The 20,457-nt window shown below is 38.1% G+C and overlaps 1 protein-coding gene across 7 annotated transcripts in view; it reads right to left on the reverse strand.

Annotated features, from left to right (window-relative positions):
• Positions 1-811: 811 nt before the first annotated feature.
• ZDBF2 (zinc finger DBF-type containing 2) overlaps positions 812-20,457 on the reverse strand; it is a 56,009-nt gene continuing 36,363 nt past the window's right edge. For 6 of the 7 annotated variants that reach the window (XM_047871699.1, XM_047871698.1, XM_047871696.1 and 3 more), the window contains 2 exons: positions 20,307-20,434; positions 812-12,830 (listed from right to left, as the gene is read on the reverse strand). In XM_047871699.1, coding sequence (XP_047727655.1) covers positions 5,513-12,830; positions 20,307-20,434 — 7,446 coding nt within the window. In that variant the 3' untranslated portion in view covers positions 812-5,512. The remainder of the gene's footprint in view (positions 12,831-20,306; positions 20,435-20,457) is intronic. The other variant, XM_047871702.1, reaches the window with a different exon arrangement.

Genomic DNA, 20,457 nt, shown 5'->3' on the forward strand with positions numbered 1-20,457 from the left:
ATAATCATGGTAGACAATAAGCATATTTTCAAGTGGGCATTCACCTAGTGAAATAGTTTCAGCTCAATGGACAACATAATATCATTTATTACCTGTGACCCTAATTACAACTCTCCAAAAAAATTAATAAACCCTCTATTTATCCAGTTCAAAAGAGCTGATGATAACTCAAGTATCTAATGTATATACGTATACTCATCCTTTAGAAGTCTTTTCTGTGCCCTGATAAGACAACTATCTAAGAGAGTCTATATAGAAACAATTCATCTTGATGGATCAAACCAACACAGGAGAGACTATTCGTAATAATGCAAACACAGGAAAGCAATCCTTCCAGAGAACGATGAGAAACGCTTTGCAAATGGTCTCTGTGCAGAAAGTTGAGGAAGTTTTCCATGCCAAATAGCAATGTCCTGTGTTATCTATACAGGTTTAGCAATCTTTTGAAAGTTTAAGGATTATGTCGCAGGTTCACTAACTTACCACTACTGAAATTCTTTCACTCGTATCAGCTAATGAACGTGAACAAGTAGAGGCTTGCGTAGTTGATGCTTAGATCCTTGGCACCCAATAGAGAGGACCGAGCACATAATAGGGGTTTAAGTAACATTTAAGTGTACACATAAGCTACTATCTTAACCTATGATGAGTTAGATGATAAATACAACAAAAAAATTTTGTCACAACTGCTTCAAAGTTCAGTTGTGAAAAACTGTGTAACTATATGTTAATAACTCAACCTACCCACTATGAGTGCCCCCGTTTCAGATTATTAAAAAGTTACTCCTCTAAGATAAAGACAAAGACTGGATATTTTCAATCACCACTTTTATTCAAACTGACATCACATGGCTGCGGTTATGATACATTGAGAAGTCCACAGAATTTCTGCCCACCCCCCCCACAAAAGCATTAACTATAAAGAAACACCAGACAAACTCAAACCGAGGGACATTCCACAAAGAAACTGGTTTGCACACTTCAAAATGTCAAGTTATTAAATACAAAGAAAGGCTGAGGAACTGCTCCATACAGAAGGAAACTCAACAGTCATGACAGTCTGTGATCCTGGATCAAATCCTGGACCTCTAGAGGACATTTTGGAACAATCGGGAAATTCCAAGTGAGGTCTATGAAGAAGAGGGGTATACCAATGTTGATTTCGATGGTATGTACTGGATCACATAGGAGAGGAATTTTAAAGAAGAATGACCAGTACCATCACCAACATTTCCTGGCTCTACAGCACGTGTAGGATAACGGGCACCTTGGATGTGATTCTCAGTTCGGTTACATTCAAGCAATCCACTGCGAAAAGACTGAGAACACAGGATAATGTGTTGACACTGAAAGTGAGAAGTCACAAAGCACAGTGGGAAGAATGCAAAGATAGGCAGTGAAGGGAATTAGAGTCAAAGACAGAGGAAGTATAAAGCATTCAAGTATGGGATAAGGGCACTTAAAAAGGCAGATATCCAGTTGGTCTTGGAATTGGGGTGGTAATCGAGGGTAACAGGTATGAGAGTTATAAAGGAACAGCTAGCCTCAAGCCTAACAGCTTTTATCATATTTATCAGGAGACCAGCATTCTGTTACCAGCTTCATTAAAAACTAATTATAAATACTACTCAGCAATAAAAAAGAACAAAATACTGATACATGCTACAACATGAATGACCCTCAAACACACTATAGTAAATGAAAGAAGCCAGATACAAAGACCACATATTGTATGATGCCATTTATATGAAATGTCCAGAAAAGGCTAAACTATACAGACAGTAGATTAGTGGTGTCCTGGCACTGGGGATTGACTGTAATCCCCATTTGATTACATTAAATAACAACTCATTTGTAATCCCAAAATTGAGGCATAGAGCTATTTAGTGACAATCACAGTACCTAACTCATAAGGGCTCTTTGAAGATCAAATGAGATAATACAGTTTAAAAGCTTAGAACAGTGCCCGGCACTTGTAAGGGCTCAAGATGTACACGCGCACACACACACGTCCAGCTTAAAAACTTAGAAAATAAAATGCATGTAAAGAAAAACAACATGCACATAATAAATTATAAACGTAAATAAAGTAGAAGTTCATACTTTAAAGATTCAGCAACAAATTATAGTTCACCCTAGACCTATTTCTTAATCAAAGTAAATGGTTCAAAATATTTGGGGGAAACTTTTTAAATATACATATAAAGTCTAAGAACAAAGGAAACTTACTATATTATTTCCCTAACATTTGGGGTCTAAATAAAGTTTCAGAAAATGTTGAGACTCTTCCTCAGCCACTCATTTTCTCAAGTTGACATTTTGATGTGTTAATCCCCTAATTGCGTGATTTTTCAGTATGTTCCACATTTTATTTCTCCATATAAAAGTCCTTCATTGAATATGGACATCCATCACATATTTTTACTTTAGTAATTTTTTATCACAAAAAGTAGGCTGTTGTTGTATCTTAACAATATAATCTGGGACCAAAAAACCCAGCAGTCAATACTATTGAGGCCAAAGGCCCCCACCTCAGTGACATACGTACGCTTTTCCATGTTTTTCTTGTCCTTTATAATATACGCTGTGATACTGGAGGCGCTACGGTTCTCTCTTCCCAGTAGGTGTCAGATAATGATGTAGATACTGCCTCCTGAACTCAATCCTGTTCATTGACTCTTTCAATACAGGTATACAAAGTGAACAGTTGCTAACCCACTACGCCACCAGTCAAATAAATAGTTGTTTCATTTTAATCCTTTGAAATAACTACTCCATGAACATACCTGTATATCTTTGGTTAAACTATTTCCTCACCAGCATCAACATTTATATTCTCTTATTTATTATCTCTAAGACCATTTATAAAATGAACTTGTTTTCGTTATTCTCTGATTCCTTAAGTGTTCCCAGAAAAACTTCCTAACATGAGGAGAAAGTAGAGACAAATTTCAATATTTGATAAATTTTATCTTGATAACTTTGAAAACAAATTTACTCTTTAAACTGCATTATAAAAAATACATTAGTCTTCACATTAGCTTTACATGGAAATATATACTTGCTTGAATATTTAAATATAGTTTCTCTTTACCAAAAAGTGTCACTCAGAGCCCTAATTACACAAATAATTTAAATGCACAAATGCAAAACACACTTCACACAATATTGTCCACATACTGTATAACTTGGGACAATTGTAATAAAAATCTATGCAAGATACTGAACAAGGACAAGAATAATAAAATATTCACTGTGGTTATAATTTAATTTTTTACTATTAAAAGAATTTAATGCATTCTTGAATACACAAAAAACATCCAACTGTTTCATCTAATCTGCAAATTAAGCAAAAATATTTTGACAAAGGGGCACATCTTACATCCTACCAAATTCTGAAAGTAATTCATTTCTAATTTAATTTAAATTATAATTTTTACAGTTTCAAGTTTTCAAACTTGTCTAAAATAATGATTACAGGAACTTATAAATATTTCCAAAATGTTAAAAAAAATAATTAGGACTGTATTATACTTTGATATTTTTAGTAGTATAAATTTTAAATATAAATCTTTTTTCTCTCAAAAAAACGGTATTTAGAAGAGTTTCCAATGTGAAAAAAGTAGTAAAATTTTTTAACTGCTTTTGATCGTTTGAATTGTGAGAACTGTCCGCTCTGCATGATGTAATCACAATAGATATGACACATCACAGTTATGGAGTACATCATTTCCATGTGATCTCTTGCTTTTTAACTTAAGCAAAAAAGCATCCAGAATGCCTACTAGCAGTACTTAAGGAAATTACCGCGTCTAAGCTATAGGAAAAAAAGACACCAATACCCACAAATAGAATATTTTTACGTATTAGCTGCTTGTTTACTTCCTAATCAGTAGGACAGTTTGCTTTCCAAACGAAAACTGGAAGATTGTTTTAAACTAGTGGCCCATAATGTTGTCTTAAGAAAGGGAATTAAAATAGGTTTGTATAGGAAGCAGGGTTGAAGTTGCTTTGCAACTAAAAATATAAACATTTGTCCATTTTTTTTTCAACAGAATAACTGTTTTAAATTTAGAAGTAAAGAAATTACAACAGAACACCATCATAACATACCCACAGGTTAAAAATGGCCCCTGAAATAAAACTACATTTAGACACCAACTGTTACACTATATTTCATTAATTCTAAAGTAACACATTTTTATCTCTGAAATCATGGTACACTGATCTAGTTTCAATTAAATATGGTTTGTACAATATAGTTGAAATTCGTGTTTCCTTTAACATTAATGATAGAATAGGATCCAGGATCCTTGTCTTAATAGGATAATTGGATGCATCTGTACCAACTGGACCAGTGTCTCTGAATAAAGGATCAAAACATATTCTGAGTATCTCAGACCCAAACTGCTTAACATCTTTTGTTTGAACTATTAAAATCAGATAGCAAGTTTAAGGAAAGTCAAACTAATGTACAAATATGTAGTTTTTCCCTTGAAAAATTGGCCTCCGTGTAGGTCATCAGTTTCACTAGATCTTTTGAAATAGTAAGATTACAAATAGTTTGTTAATGACAATTAATGGTCTGCCCAAATTACCAAACCAATAATTTCAGTTCAAGCTGTTACAAAAAAAGATATGGTAGTGGCTGAAATATTTTGAAGAGGTAAGGCCATAAGATAACCCAGATTTTCATAATAAACCACCAACACTTGAGGTGGAGGGGAATAAAGGTGGTAGAAACCATTGATTACACTGGCAAGATCATTTTCCCATTAAGATCTAATAATGCTAAAGAAAAGCCTACAGACATTGTATATGTGCGTGTGTCCAAATAAGGAAAGTTAGAGACTTGCAGATCCAATTTAAATGAAGCAGGAGGAGTTTCTGTTTATGTATATAAAATCACTAGGCAGTTTTTAAAAACTCGATTAAAGATCATGGAATCTCATTTTCTTGAATGCTTTAAAAGATAAATTATATTTTGTTTCTGATTATTTAAATCAGCTTCATTCAAAAGTTGAGATAATTATAGTTTCTCCTTAATTATCCAGTTAGAATACGGTATTGACAATGCCACTCTGAAACACACAGAATGTAAGTACATGTTCATTTGTTCCAATTTTTAAAAAGTAAAAATAAGATAGCAATTAATGTTTGCCACATTCATTTTTGCAATATGATAACCTGCTGACATGAGATACAACCATAAAAAATAAATAAGAGGGACAGGATTTGAGGGAGAAAAAATGTATCCTCTGCTAAATTATGGATATAAATTAAAATGAAGCTCTTCTACAGCAAATGGACAAAGGATGTGTCTGAATCTTTTTTTTAAAAAAAAAAAGGACCTTAAACACGAATTTTAAATGAATTACAAAAGTTCTGAAAAATAATGTCTGTAGCAAAATAGTTGAAGGTTAATTTTTCCACCAAAGCTGGGAAAGCTATGTGCACAAAATGTATTTCAAGTGAAGTACCGAATCCTCAGCTAGCCTGAACGGAAACGCTTCTAGGTGGCCTCATTAGCTGGCGATTTGTCTGACAGCCGAGTCCTCATCCTATCAGAGTACGGTACCTGAGAATATAAGCTTCTCAAAGCATATATTTTAACAGGTCTAAAAGGCTTTCTTCTTCTCTTCCTAGGGCGTTTTTTAGTACCATTCCGCTTTCTTCCTGCAGCGGGCCAAGAGTTCTGCACAGGTGGCTTGGGAGAACAGCTAGGGACTGCTCCCAACTGCCCCTCAGCAGCCGCCACGGACGGAACCGGCGGCCCCGAAGGAACCGAGGGAACCGGCGGCCCCGAGGGAACCGGGGGAACCGACGGCCCCGGTGGCCCCGAGGGAACCGGTGGCCCCGGCGGCCCCGAGGGAGCCGGTGAGCCCAAAGGCATTTTCGCTGGTTTCTTCGCCTTCTTTGACTTAGTGACGTCGCATTTTTTCTTAAGATGCAGTCGAATAAAGGCGCTCCTGGACTGATATTTGCGACGCAAAAAAGCAGAGTATTTTGAAATATACTTCCTAATTATATCACTTAGTTTGGTCCGAATCCAAATGGACGGTTTTTCGGAAGCGATTCTCGGTTTTTGGTGGAGAATAATTGGTTTATAAACCTTCTGGGGGAAACCTGGCTTGCTAGTTTTCATCTTCCTTCTCTGAATCTTCTTTTTACCTTCCAGTATCTTCCGTGTGGCTGATTTGGGGGAGGTTCTGGCAGCATCGCCGCCTACAGGAGTTGACTGGAAATTACTTCCCGATGGAACTTGACTAGCACTCGAAGTCCCTGGTCTTGGCACACGTTCGGGAGAAATACGCGCCCCCGGATAGGCCATTAGCTCATCTCTTAGCGTCAAAATGCCTGTTGGATCAAAGCCTTCTGCAGGACCATCTTCATCTGAACTGGAGCTTAGGTCGCTCAAGTGAATTTGAAGCCAGTTATTTCTGTCAGATTCTGGAGGATTCGTTACAATTTTCTTATTCAATGGGTCATAGTAATCAAAGGACCTCCGCTTATATTTGTACTGTATGCTAACATCTCGACTACTTCTGCCACCAAGGTACTTTTTAGCAAAGTTGAAGGATTCACCATTCTGAAACTTCATATTTGAAGAAATAACATAGACTAAGGCATTGGGTTGCAAAGGCTTCAAAACTTTAGTACATGTTTCAGGAAATTCAAGTGTTCCAATTTGCACTCTGTTTCTCATTTTTCTGTCTTTCTGTAAAAGTAAACGCTTCCTTGTTGGCGAGTCTTCCTCTGGTCCACTTGCTTTCGTCGCTGACTCTTTTATGAGATTGGTTTGAGTTCCATGGCTGACTTTAACAGCCTGGCATCGAGAAGCCACTCGCCAGGATTGTTCATAAGGCCTCTTTGCTGTAGGATGATGGCTAGGTTTATCTAAGGCCACTGAAAAGTCATCAGTATCTGAAATGCCACCTGCATTATCATCACCATCTGAAAAAACTTGAATTGCTGCAGTGTCCTGACTAACGTCAGCCCAGGTAATCTTTTTTCCTTTATTCAAATTTTTTTTTTTTACTTTCCTGGTCTCACAGTCGTCATCAAAGTAGCAGTGGAAACGACCTTCCTTGAATTCCTTCACCAGAGCGTTAATTTTCATGTCATCTTCTCTCATTATCTGAGACCATGTCTTGCCTACAAATGAAGGAGGGACATGAGGCAAGGCTTCGAGAACTGGTTCATCGGGATTGTCTTCTATGACCTCCTTTGCTTTTTCCCGGTTCCTTACAGAAGGAACCCTGAGAACAGGGCCTGAACGGGAATCGCCTTTTTTTCCTTTTAGGTCCACAGACCTCTTCTTACATCCTTCCTTTTTACTAACAGCTTGTTGAGGCTGGCCACTATCAGACTGAAGAGAGCGATCACACTGAAAACTCATCCCAGAACCGCATGGTTCACAGCTCCTACTTTCTCGATCTGCATGTTTTAACTTCGGGTTTCCTTTACCAGCCCTTTGACGGCCTGCTGACCCAGGAGAGGCTTTGCGAGTCGCCGCAGACCCCCTCGATTCACAGTGCTTATCTTTTCGGCCAGTATTTTCGTCTTTCCTGTGACAAAAGTTGCTTCCTTTATCAGCTTTCTGAAGTTTGCTAGTCACAGGCTCAGGATTGTCTTCCCATTTAAAGTGTGTCTTAGGACTATGAGGTCTACAACTCTTAGCTTCTGAGTCAACAAATGTCACCATTTCTTTATCAGAGCCTTGCAATGGGTAAGTCACAGACCTATCTGGGGGATCGATTTGAAATTTTATTTCAGAACCGTAAGACTCACAGCTGGACTCTTGGAGAATAATATAGTCTTTCTTCTGGTTTACTACTTTGAAAGTCTCTTTGGGTTCATTTGTCATTGATGGAGGAGACGCTTCACAAACATATCCTACTTCGGAATCACAAGAGTCACAGCACTCACCTAGATCAAAATCTTCCGTATTTATACAATCGATTTCTTTGACAGTCATGTGAGGGGAGTCAATCACTGGCTGAAAAGGGATATCAGACTCAGCAATCACTTCACAATCACTATCACTGGTCACCAGGTCCACAAAGAGCATCTTCCGAAGATTTGCTTCTTTAACTGACACCTGAAGTTCGTTAACCACTATTTCAAGAGGAACATCAGAATCACACATCATTTCAGAATCACTAGGTTCACTGCTCTTTACTTCCATGCCAAGATGCCGTTCCTTTGGAAGATCTATTTCTTTGCACACCACTTGAGACTGGTCAACTTCTAACTGAAAATGAACACCAGAATCACATTTTATTTCAGAAACACTAGGTCCACAGCTCTTACTTTCTAGGTCAGTATGACCCCTCTTTTGCGAGTTTATTTCTTTGACAGTCAAAGGAGACTGATCAGCCACAAAGTGAACAGGAACATCAGAATCGTAACTTACTTCGAAGTCACCAAGTTTATAGCTCTTATCTTCCAGGTAAATACGGTCTTCCTTCCAAAGACTTACTTCTTTAACAGATTTTTGAAGCTGGTCAGCCACTGACTGCAGATGATCATCGGAAATAAAAGTTATTTCGGGACAAGAAACATTGCTCTTATCTTCCAAGTTGACATGTTCCCCTTCCAAAATGTGTGGCTGCTCAACTACTGACTGAAGAGGGATATCTGAAACATAAATTATTTCAGAATCGTTGGGTTCATAGCCCTTATCATCCAGACAGACATGCCCTTCCCTCAGAAGATTTATTTCTGCTGTAATAGCCTCTTGAATTTCATTGGCCACAGACTGGAGAGGTTCATTAGCATCAAAATTTATTTTAGAACCAATAGGTTCCACAATCTTCCCTTGCAAGTCAACGTGCTCCTTCCAAAGGTTGATCTCCTTAACGACTTCTTCAGTTTGGCCAGCCACTGACTGAAAAAGGATATCAGAATCATACACAATTTCAAAACCCTTGGATTCATCCCTCTTATCTTCCACATCACCTTCATCCCTCTTATCTTCCACATCAACTTCATCCTTCCAAAGGCTTATTTCTTTAACGGTTTTTCTAACCTGGTCAGCCACTGACTGAAGAGGATCCTCAGAATCAAAACTTATTTCAGAACCACCAGACCGACTGTGCTTCTCTTCTAGCTCAATATGGTCCTGATCCAAAATAGTTATTTGAGGTTGATCAACTATGGACTGAACCAAGAAATCAGAATCCAAACTCATTTCAGAACCACTACATTGGCTGTGCTTATCTTCCACATTCACATGACCTTCATTCTCAAGGTTTACTCGTTTAACAGCCACTTCAGGCTGATCAGCCACGGGCTGAAGAGAAACACCAGAACCATGGATTAATTTAGAACCACTAGTTTCAAACACTTTATTTTGCAGTCCAATATCCTCTTCCTTCCACAGGGTTGTTCTCCTAACCACTTCCTGAAATTGCCCAGTCAATGGCCGAAGAGGGTCACCATAATCAAACCTTACCTTACAATGACTAGATTCACTGTTTTTATCTTCCAGAAGAACGTTTCTTTCCTTCAAGAGGGTTGGCTGAGGTTGACCAATGACTGAATGAAGAGGGGCACCGATATCCAAATTTATTGCAAAACCTCTCGATCCAGTACTTTCACCTTCCGGGTCAACACGGTCCTCCTTCAAAACAGCGATGTGAGGTGTTTCAGTCATTGACTGAGGAGGGACATCAGCATCAAACATTATTCCAGAGCTACTGTATTTGTCACGCTTTTCTAGAACATGTTCTTCTTTCTGAACACTGATTTCTTCGACAGCTATCTGAGGTTCAGGCACTAAATAATGAGGTACATCAGAACCTGTTTCAGAACCACTAAATTTAGCACTTTGACTTTTGAATTTAACAAGCTTTTCTTTTTGAAGCCATATTTCTTTAACAGCTATTTCAGGCTTCTGAGTCACTGACTGATGAAGGTGGACACCAGAATCCAAACCTGTTTCATAAACACTTAATTCACTTTCCTTATCTTGTAAGTTTATGTGTTCTTTCTGATGGCTTGTTTCTTTCACAGCTATGTTAGGATGATCAGTCACTAAATGAAAAGACATGTCAGGTTCAGCTATGTTAGGATGATCAGTCACTAAATGAAAAGACATGTCAGGTTTCAAACTGATTTCAGAAATACCAGGTCCGTTACCTTTATTTTCTAAGTGTATGTGCTCTTCTTTCTGAAGGTTGACTTCTTGAAGGGGATCTTTAGAATGTCCAGTAATTGAATGAAAAATATAATCCAAGCTTAATTCAGAAACACTAGGTTCATTTACCTTACTTTCCAGGTAGATCTGCTCTTCTTTTTGAAGATTTAGCTTTTCCAAAGCTATTTCAGGAGAGTTAATCACTGAATGAGGAGGGACATAAAAATCCAGACTTATTTCAGAACCACTGGGTTCCACATTCTTCCTTCCCAAGTGGATATAGTCTTCTTTCTGAACGATTACTTCTTTAACAGCTAGCCCAGGTTGATTCATTCCTGACTGAACGGGTATGCCAGAGTCAAAAGTTACTTCAGCAACACAAGACTTAGGAGTCTTATTTTCCAGAGGACTAGGTTCCTCCACATAAATAGCTACTTGAGACTGGTCACCTCCTGAGCGGGAAGCAGTATCAGAATCAAAAGTTATTCCAGAACTATTTGAACCACAGTGATCTTCCAAATTAATGTGCCTTTTTCTTATTTCTTCAATGTCCATCTCAGACTGCTCAGTACCTGACCTAGCAGGGGGATCAGATTCAAAAGTCAGCTCAGAACTGGAGCATCCATAGCTCTTAACTTCCATATCAAAATTTAACTCTTTCAGGCTTATTTCACCCAGAGCCCCTTGACGCTGATCACTAACCGACTGATAAAGAGAAGCATTAGAATCAAAACTCTGATCAGAATTGCTAGACTTAACACTCTTATCCTCCAGGTCAACAGGTACTTCTCGAAGGTTTACTTTTTTAACTATTACTCCTGATTGGCCAGCCATTAATCGAACATCTGTGTGGAAACTCATTTCAGAACCATGAGAATCATAGTTCATATCCACAGGTTCATTCTTCTCTTCCAGAAGACTTATTTCTTCAACAGCCCTCTGAGATTCATCCGTCACTGTGTCAAGAGAGACCACATAATCAAGATGTTCTTTAGCACTACTGGATGTATGGCTCTTATCTTTCAGATAGACATGCCTATCCTTTAGGTTTCTTTCTTTGACAACCAGTTGGGGATGGTCAACTACTGACTGAAGAGAAACATCATTATCAGTACTTGTTTCAGAACAACTAGATCCATAGTTCTTATCAACCAAGCCAATGTGAACCTTCTGAAGTTTTGCTTCTGTGACAGCCACTGGGAGTTGGTCACCCAGCGACTGAAGAGGCAAAGCAGAATCAGTACTTATTTCGGAACTACTAGATCCATAGTTCTTATCAACCAAGTCAAGGTGTTCCTCCTTAGAAAGGTTTCCTTCTTTTGCAGGCTGTCGGGGGTAGTCATCAGCTGATTGAAGTAAGGCATCACAATCAAAATTAATCTCAGAATCACTAGATTCATAGCTTTCATCAACCAGGCTAATAGGCTTTGCCTTCTGAGCACTTACACCTTTAACAATTACTTGAGTCCGGTTGGTAGCCAACTGAAGAGAGCCAGCACCATCAGAACTTACTTCAGAAACATAAGATTTATCATTCTTACACTGCAGATCAGCATATACTTCCTCTGAAACATTTACTTCTGTGGCCGTCACTTTAGACTGGTCAGTCAGTGAATGAAAAGAACTGCAGTCAAAACTCATTTCAGAAGCTCTCGATTCATAGTTTTTATCTTCTTGGTCAACTTGCTCTTCCTTCCAAAGGTCTTGTGCAGCCTCTTCGGGTTGATTACACGCTGACTGAAGACAGCCACGAGCAAACTTTGTTTCAGAAATCACTGAGCTCTTCTGTTCCAAAAAGGCTGACTTATTAAAAACCAAATGCTTTTCCTCTTGGGTCTGATCCATACCCGAAAAGAATTTCTCACGGTGCTTTGCAGCAGCATCTTCAAAGAGTCCTTTATTAGAAGGCATACCAGTTTTATTCACATTGATTGTTTGGTTTACAGCCAATTTGGAAAGAGATTCAGATTTTAAAGAGCCTTCAGTACCCATAAATTCACGGACTTTAGCGCCAGTTGACAAAGTTTTACACTGAGACTTTACATCTTCCCGTATAATCAATTTATCTGAATTTGTACATAAAGATTTTCTGTCTGATTCTTTAGGTTTCTGATATGAAACTGAAAAAGTTTCTAGATTGGACGATAGCACAGAATTTCTAGAGCCCCTGTCTGGCTGTTCAAGGTATCTGTCAACTTTGTTTGGGTCACATTTTCTGACTGGACCCAAACTGGCTGCTGCTGGTGACCTAGTCGTTTTAGTTGTAACCGGTCTGTCATAGGAACTTCCAGGTAAACAACTAGCAGGAGCACTAGAAATCACCGAGGGACATATTAAGCTCTGTCTATTATTTGTAGCTTGACCAATACCAACTGGATTAAATTCTTTCACACCACTCCCAATTTTATGAACAAACTCCAAGGGCTGCTGCTGTCCCTTCTCCAGTTTTTGGATAACTGATGGTCTAACTGAAACCCCCTGGATATATTCCTGAGATTTACTAGGTCTAGAATGTAACTCTTTACTAGGTTCAAAACCCTTGGGGGAGCTCTCTCCTTTGACACCAGCAGCATCATCAGTCATTTCTTCAGAAATACAATCATCAACAGGAACCACTTCAGAGGGTGACGCAGTAGGTGACACGGTAGGTGACGCAGTATTCGTAAGAAGTCTCTCATTTTGCATTGATCTAGAAAGCAAGGAGAAAAATCCATAAATATATTCTAATAGAATGTTAAGGTAAAGGCATAATAAAGGTTATTTTCTTTGCGTCCTGGGCCCAGTTGTTAAGGGGACAAAGAATCAAGGCAATCCCATGAGGCTGTACACTATGTGTGTTTTCAGTAGGTAAATCAGTGCAGGAGATGGAAAGAGCCCCACCAATTGCTACTTAATAAACACAAATGGCAGGGCACCTGGGTGGCTCAGTTGGTTGAGTGTTCAACTCCTGGTTTCAGCTCAGGTCATGATCTCACAGTTCTTGAGTTCGAGCCCCAAGTCAGGTTCTGCACTAACAGCACAGAGCCTGCTCAGGACTCTCTTTCCCTCTCTCTCTTCCCCTTCCCCGCCCGCAATCTCTCTCTCAAAATAAACTTAAAAAAAAACTTTTTTTTAATTAAAAAAGAATAAAAGCAACACAGATGGCTCCTAAACATGAAAAACTGTTCTTAAAAAAAAAGCCATATATCAGAGTGGTAAACAGTAAAAAGTTTAACATCAGTCACTTCACCTTCCAGGCTCTGGTTTTCTCCTAGAGAAAGAATACAGTATTATTTTCCCCCAAGAAATTGTTTTGAGGCGTACACTAGTTTTGCTACGTAAAGAGCATTTTTTAAAAGACCCGGAAAATAGTAATCATTCACAAATGTTAGTTTGTGAATTCACAAATCTTAACACATTGTCGTTTCTTTTGAAGTGTTTATTTAAATTCCAGTTAGGTAACATAGAGTGTCATATATTAGTTTCAGGTGTACCATATAATGATTCAAGAATTTTCATACATCACCCAGTGCTCATCACAAGTGCCCTCCTTAATCCCCATCACCTATTTCACTCATCCTCCCACTCACCTCCCCTCTGGTAACCATCCGTTCTCTATAGTTAAGAGTCTGTTTCTTGGTGTGTCTCTCCTCTCTTTTGTCCCCTATGCTCGTTTGTTTTGTCTCTTAAATTCCACATATGGTAAAATCATGCAGTATCTGTCTTTCGCTGACTGAATTATTTCACTTAGCATAATACTCTCTAGCTCTATCCACATGGTTACAAATGGCAAGATTCTGTTCTGTTTCGTGGCTGAGCAGTATTCCGTTGTATATATATACCACATCTTCTTTACCAATTTATCAGTCAATGGACATTTGGGCTATTTCCGTAACTTGGCTATTGGAGATAATGCTCCAAACACAAAAATAAATTCAAAATGGATTAAAGACCTAAATGTAAGATATGAAACCATTAAAATCCTAAAGGAGAAAACAGACAGTAACAACGTCTCTGACATCAGTAAGAGCAACTTCTTCCTAGGTATGTTTCCGGAAAAATAAACTATTGGGACTTCATCCAAGAAAAGCTCCTACACAGTGAAGGAAACAATCAACAAAACCAAAAGGCAACCTACCACTCAGGGTGCCTCAATGGCTCAGTCAGTTATGTGTCTGACTTCAGCTCAGGTCATGATCTCAAGGTGTGTGAGTTCGAGGTTTGTGAGCTCAGTACTGACAGCTCAGAGCCCGGAGCCTGCTTCGGATTCTGTGTCTCCCTCTCTCCCTCTGCCCCTCCCCACTCATGGGGGTGCATGCGCGCTCTTTCTCAAAAATAACCAAACGTTAGAGAAAAAAAAAGGCAACCTACCAAATGGGAGAAGATACTTGGAAATGACATATCTGATAAAGGGTTAGTATCCAAAATATATAAAGAACTTCTACAACTCAACACACCAAAAACAAACAATCCAATTGAAAAAAAAAAAAAAAAGGACAGAAGACAGGAACAGACATTTTTCCAAAGACATTACAGATGGTGAACAGACACACAAAAAGATACTTATTATCGGGGAAATACAAATCAAAAACCTACAATGAGATATCACCTCACACCTGTCAGAGTGGCTTAAAATCAACAACACAAGAAATAAAATGTGTTGGCGAGGATGCAGAGAAAGGGGAACTCTCTTGCACCGTTGGTGGGAATGCAAACTGGTGCAGCCACTCTGGGAAAACAGTATGGAGAAAGTTAAAAACAGAACTACCCTAGGATCCAGCAACTGCACTACTAGGTACTTACCCAAAGAATACAAAAGTACTAATTCAAAGGGCTACAAGCACCCCAGTGTTTATAGCAACACATTGTTTTGGCAAGGGTGTCATGACGGGGGCACTTTAATACATTGTTAGTAGAGGTATAGGTTAGTTTAATCTCTATGAACAACAATCTGGCAATGTCTATTAAAATTAAAAATGCCAAGAGGAGTCTAAGGAGACATGACAACATGATGGAACATGGTTATCCTAGGTGGGATCTTGAAACAGGAAAAGACATTAGGTAAAAACTAAGAATACTGAATAAACTACAGAACTTAATGTATTAATACCAGTCCGTTAATTGTAACAAGTGTACCATACCAGTGTCAGTTGTTAGTAACATGGAAACTAGATGGGGAGGGTATACAGGAACTCTGTGTAGTACCTTCTCAAGTGTTCTGTTGATCTAAAACTGTCCTAAAATGTAGTCTATTAAAAATAAGTTTTTAAAAATACATTAACACCTAAAAGGCACCTTTATTAAATATTTTTCAATTTGCGAGATGCCTCAATCATCTAAAAGAAATGTATATACGTGTCAGTCACATGCAACTTTTTTTTAAAGCTTTTTTATTTTTAAGTAATCTCCAAAACCAACGTGGGGCTCAAACGTACAACCCCCAGATCAAGAGCCACATGCTCCACTGAATGAGCCAGCCAAGTGCCCCACGCTTTTTTTTAACATATCATAAATATCATGATTTCTTTCCCCTGAAAATTTACCATGATTTACACTAAAATAACACTTTTTTTGGCACTTGTAAAATTAAAAAGTTAACCCAGATATCAGAATCATATGACGGGGTAAAAAAATTCCAAAATAGGGGCGCCTGGGTGGCGCAGTCGGTTAAGCGTCCGACTTCAGCCAGGTCACGATCTCGCGGCCCGTGAGTTCGAGCCCCGCGTCGGGCTCTGGGCTGATGGCTCAGAGCCCGGAGCCTGCTTCCGATTCTGTGTCTCCCTCTCTCTCTGCCCCTCCCCCGTTCATGCTCTGTCTCTCTCTGTCCCAAAATAAATAAACATTGAAAAAAAAATTTAAAAAAAAAAAAAAAATTCCAAAATTGTTCATACTTCTGAATTCTCATCAATAAAACTGCAGGAGAAATGCCACTTAACCCTAGTTTCTCAGAACCCCTGAAGACCATCCCCATGTATTTGTCTTAAAGACTGTCACAACAATCTGAAAATAAAATTAATCTTGTAACATTTGGCAAAGAAGAGGAAGGCAGTATCATAAAATCAAACAATTAGGCAAAATCCCAAAAGTTATAGGGTTCACCATCTAGATGCTTTGATTTACAACTGTATTTGCACATGCTTAAAATTAACAACTAAGCCACAATCTACATTTCTACTCATTTTAAACTCATTTTACACCAAAAAGCCCTCTAAAAACCTAACCGTTAAAGATTCAAAACCCCTTTTACATAACTCTTGTGCTACGTTTCTGAAATCTATAAATAAAATTTAAAAACTATATATCAAATCTATGAAATGTGATCAAAATGGAAACCTCACACTTTTATATCTTCCACTAATAAAGGATTTGGTAGACACAAATGAATTAAATGAGCAATTAATTCAGGAAGACAGAAAAAATAACCAGGACACCTGGGTGGCACAGTTCAAGCCTCTCACTCTTGATCTTGGCTCAGGTCATGATCTCACGGTTTGTGAGTTCTAGCCCCACAAAGGGCTCCACACTGGGATTCTGTCTCTCCTCTCTGTCCCTCCCCCGCTTGTGCTCGCTCTTTCTCTATCAAAATAAATAAACTTAATAATAAAAAAAACTTAAAAAAAAAACAAAAAAATAACCAAACTCCCCCCCCCCCACCTAGGAAATCTGAGGAAACAAGAAAAAGAAAAACCAATAAATAGAAAACAAAAACAAACCAAGAGCTGATTTTCAAGAAGGCTAAAATAATACAAAAACCTGCAATGTCTAGATAAGAGGGGAAGAGAGAAGAAACTTTAAAAAGCAAACTCTGTAATTCAGAATGCTTACATGTTACATGAGATTAAAAAACCTCAAGGTAAGGGGCGCCTGGGTGGCTTGGTCGGTTGAGTGTCGGACTTCGGCTCAGGTCATGATCTCACAGTCCGTGAGTTCGAGCCCCACGTCAGGCTCTGTGCTGACAGCTCAGAGCCTGGAGCCTGTTTCAGATTCTGTGTCTCCCTCTCTCTGTGACCCTCCCCCATTCATGCTCTGTCTCTCTCTGTCTCAAAAATAAATAAAAATGTTTAAAAAAAAATTTTTAAAAAAAACCTCAAGGTAAGAAAATGGAATTCAAAATCAAAATGGAATTCAATTTTGGATACATAGATACAAATATACAGGAATTTAGCTTATGTTACAGTTGACATTCTTTTGTTTTTAAAGTAATCTGCACACCCGATGTGGGGCTCGAACTCACAACTGGAGATCAAGAGTCCTGTGCTCTACCAACTGAGCCAGCCAGGTGGCCCTAACGTGACATTTTATCAGTGGAGATAATATACGTTTATAAAAAATAATAATAATAAGCCCTACCTCACACCACGTATAAAAACAAATTCCAGGAAGATTAAAAATATTTAAAAGCAGTGGCGCCTGCATGGCTCAGTCAGTTGAGCATCCGACTTTGGCTCAGGTCATGATCTCACGGTTTGTGAGTTTGAGCCCCGCGTCAGGCTCCGTGCTGACGGCTTGGAGCCTGGAGCCTGCTTCAGATTCTGTGCCTTCCTCTCTCTCTGCCCCAACCCACTCGCATTCTATCTCTGTCTCTCTCAAAAATAAACATTAAAAAAAATTTTTTTTTAATATTTAAAAGTAGAAATAAGGACATGAAGGAAAAGTCATGAAAGAAGCCATAAAGGAAAAGTCCCCTTGTATCGAATTATGCCAAAATGTTTAATTTCTATATAGTAAAAGACAATACACACAGATGAAAGACACTGGACAGATTTTGAGAAAATAATCAACCTATTTAAGATACAAAGGACTATTATCTATAAATATTGCATCCAAATCCAAAATATACAAATAACTCAATAGAAAAACAGGCAAATCTACAAACAATTCATAAAATAAACATATGGCTAATAAACATATATAGAGAGATGATCTATTTTATTCGTAAGTAAATAAAGGCTAATTAAGGGACACATGGTTTTGGCCTGTTATGTTAGGGCGGTAAAAGTTGCTAATCCCAGTGTTGGCAAGAGTGATAAGAAATGAGCTTTCTCATAGACTACTATGAATATGTATATAATATAAATTGCATATAAATTGGCATAGCCTTCTAGGAAGTGTCTCAAGATTTTTAAATTTACACACACACACACACACACACACACACACACACACCCCTGGAGCAACAAAATAAATTAATAGTAAAGGATTAAAACCCACAAAAGACATATCCATGAGTTTATAATGATATAAACAGATAACTCAATAAATAAGTGAGACAACCAGAAACCCCTTCTTTATAAAGGTAGAATTCTGATTAATACATGTAATACCTGTTTCAGGGAAGAATCATCAATCAATGTTTAATACAAGCGAGTGGAAGTACAATGAGAAACAGGGTATTTATTTACATAGTCTCAAAGTCCTTGTCATTAATTATAATGGGGAAAACAGGAACATTACAGTAGAGAAGCCATCTTAAAATTAAGTGATCCAAGTTAACATCACCAGCCATGAGACATGGCAACATCATGGGTCTCTGGATACGTTGAGAAGGGCACATCAACTATAATTTGTTCTTCTCCCACACGCATAACCTAAGTTTAATCATGAGAAAATGTCAGGCATACCCCAATGTAGGGACATCATACAAAATAAGTGGCCAGCAGTGTCCAAGTCTTGAAAGCAGAAGACTAACTAAGCAACTGTTCATGATTCAGGGAGTCTAAGGAGATGGAACAACTAAATGCCATATGTGCTCCTGGACTGAATCCTGGTCCCAAAATAAAGGACATTAGAAAGACAACTGACAAAATCTGAGTAAGATTTTGTCTACAAATAGTATAGCACCGATGTAATTCCATGGATTTGATCACTGTGATGTGACTATTTTAGATTTAACATCTGAAGAAGTCAGGTGAAAGTTATACAAGAATTCCTTGTACCAGTTTTGCACTTTTTTGTAAGCCTGAAATAACTCCAAAACAAAAGGTTAAATAATTTAAAAAATTATGTATTTTTTAAGGTCCAGAAACTTTAGCCCAGAAGTTCAAGTTCTAGAAATGCACACCACAGAAATAGCTGCATGTACAAATATGTGTGTTGAAGCTCTGCTTATACAAGCTATAAACTGGAAATTTATACTCACCACAAGATCATCTTTCCAACGGCTAAAAAATAACATTTTTAAAAAATGTCCCCATTTAAACTTTTCATCATTCGCTAAATTCCAGGTTGTGATCTGCAAAGCATTCAAGTTTACCCTTTTTCTAGAAACTGCTGGTCACTATCTCAACAATTAATTCTGCACAGATGTGCTAATAATCTATTTTGCTTTCTCATACAGCTGTAGCTGCAAACTCACCACACTATGTAGTCCAATCTTCTACCAATGTTTTCCTTTAACTCTTAAATGTTACCAAAAAATTTATTTTTATTAAAATTTCAATCAAAATTGATACAAGCTCTCAAGATACTGACAGATCATTAAAAAGCCAATTCTATTTGAGGTCTCTTCTATTGAGTTAGCAAATAGTTCAATTAATGTGGAACAGACTTAGTTTTTACTTAAACCACCCTTACTCTCCATTACTGTCACCACATTGTCTGTTACTAATCTTTTGAAAGTAAGCATTGGGTCGCCTGGGTGGCTCAGTCAGTTAAGCATCCAACTTCGGCTCAGGTCATGATCTCACAGTTCGGTTCGTAGGTTCGAGCCCCACATCAGGCTCTAGGCTGACAGCTCAGAGCCTGGAGCCTGCTTCAGATTCTGTATCTCCTTCCCTCTCTGCCCCTCCCCTGCTTGTGCTCAGTTTCTCTCACTCTCGCTTTTACTTTCTCTCTCAAAAATAAACACACGTTACAAAAAATTAAAAGCTATTTTTGCCCCCACCTTTTCCCCAGCTTAATCCTATGACATTCTTAATAGAACGCCTTAATGATATAGAATTATTTATTGGCCTAAGACATTTATTTAGAGAAAAGTATGGTGTAGTCCACATCTTTTACAGTGAAATTGCTTATTTAAGCTAGGAAAATTTTTTAAAGAATTGCAAAGAGAAGTTACTAGATAAAAATCTCACTGTATATTCCTTAATTAAAAGATTTACTTTAAGAAGTACTAGAAAGTTAACACAAACATCTACTGTAACATACAGTAACTGCGGACTAATATGGTCCCACTCAGCTACTTTACCTGCTTTCTTGAGAATGATATGGGTGGTGCCGGAGTACATCCTGCAAGAAACGTTCCATCAAACTAGTGGTACCCATCCGCTGTCGATTCTGTGTAGTCAAGTATCTGTGCTGAGCACTGGACATATGCTATTAAAAAAAAAAAAACTGAA

The sequence above is a fragment of the Prionailurus viverrinus genome, chromosome C1, assembly GCF_022837055.1.
Source record: "Prionailurus viverrinus isolate Anna chromosome C1, UM_Priviv_1.0, whole genome shotgun sequence".
NCBI lineage: Eukaryota > Metazoa > Chordata > Mammalia > Carnivora > Felidae > Prionailurus > Prionailurus viverrinus.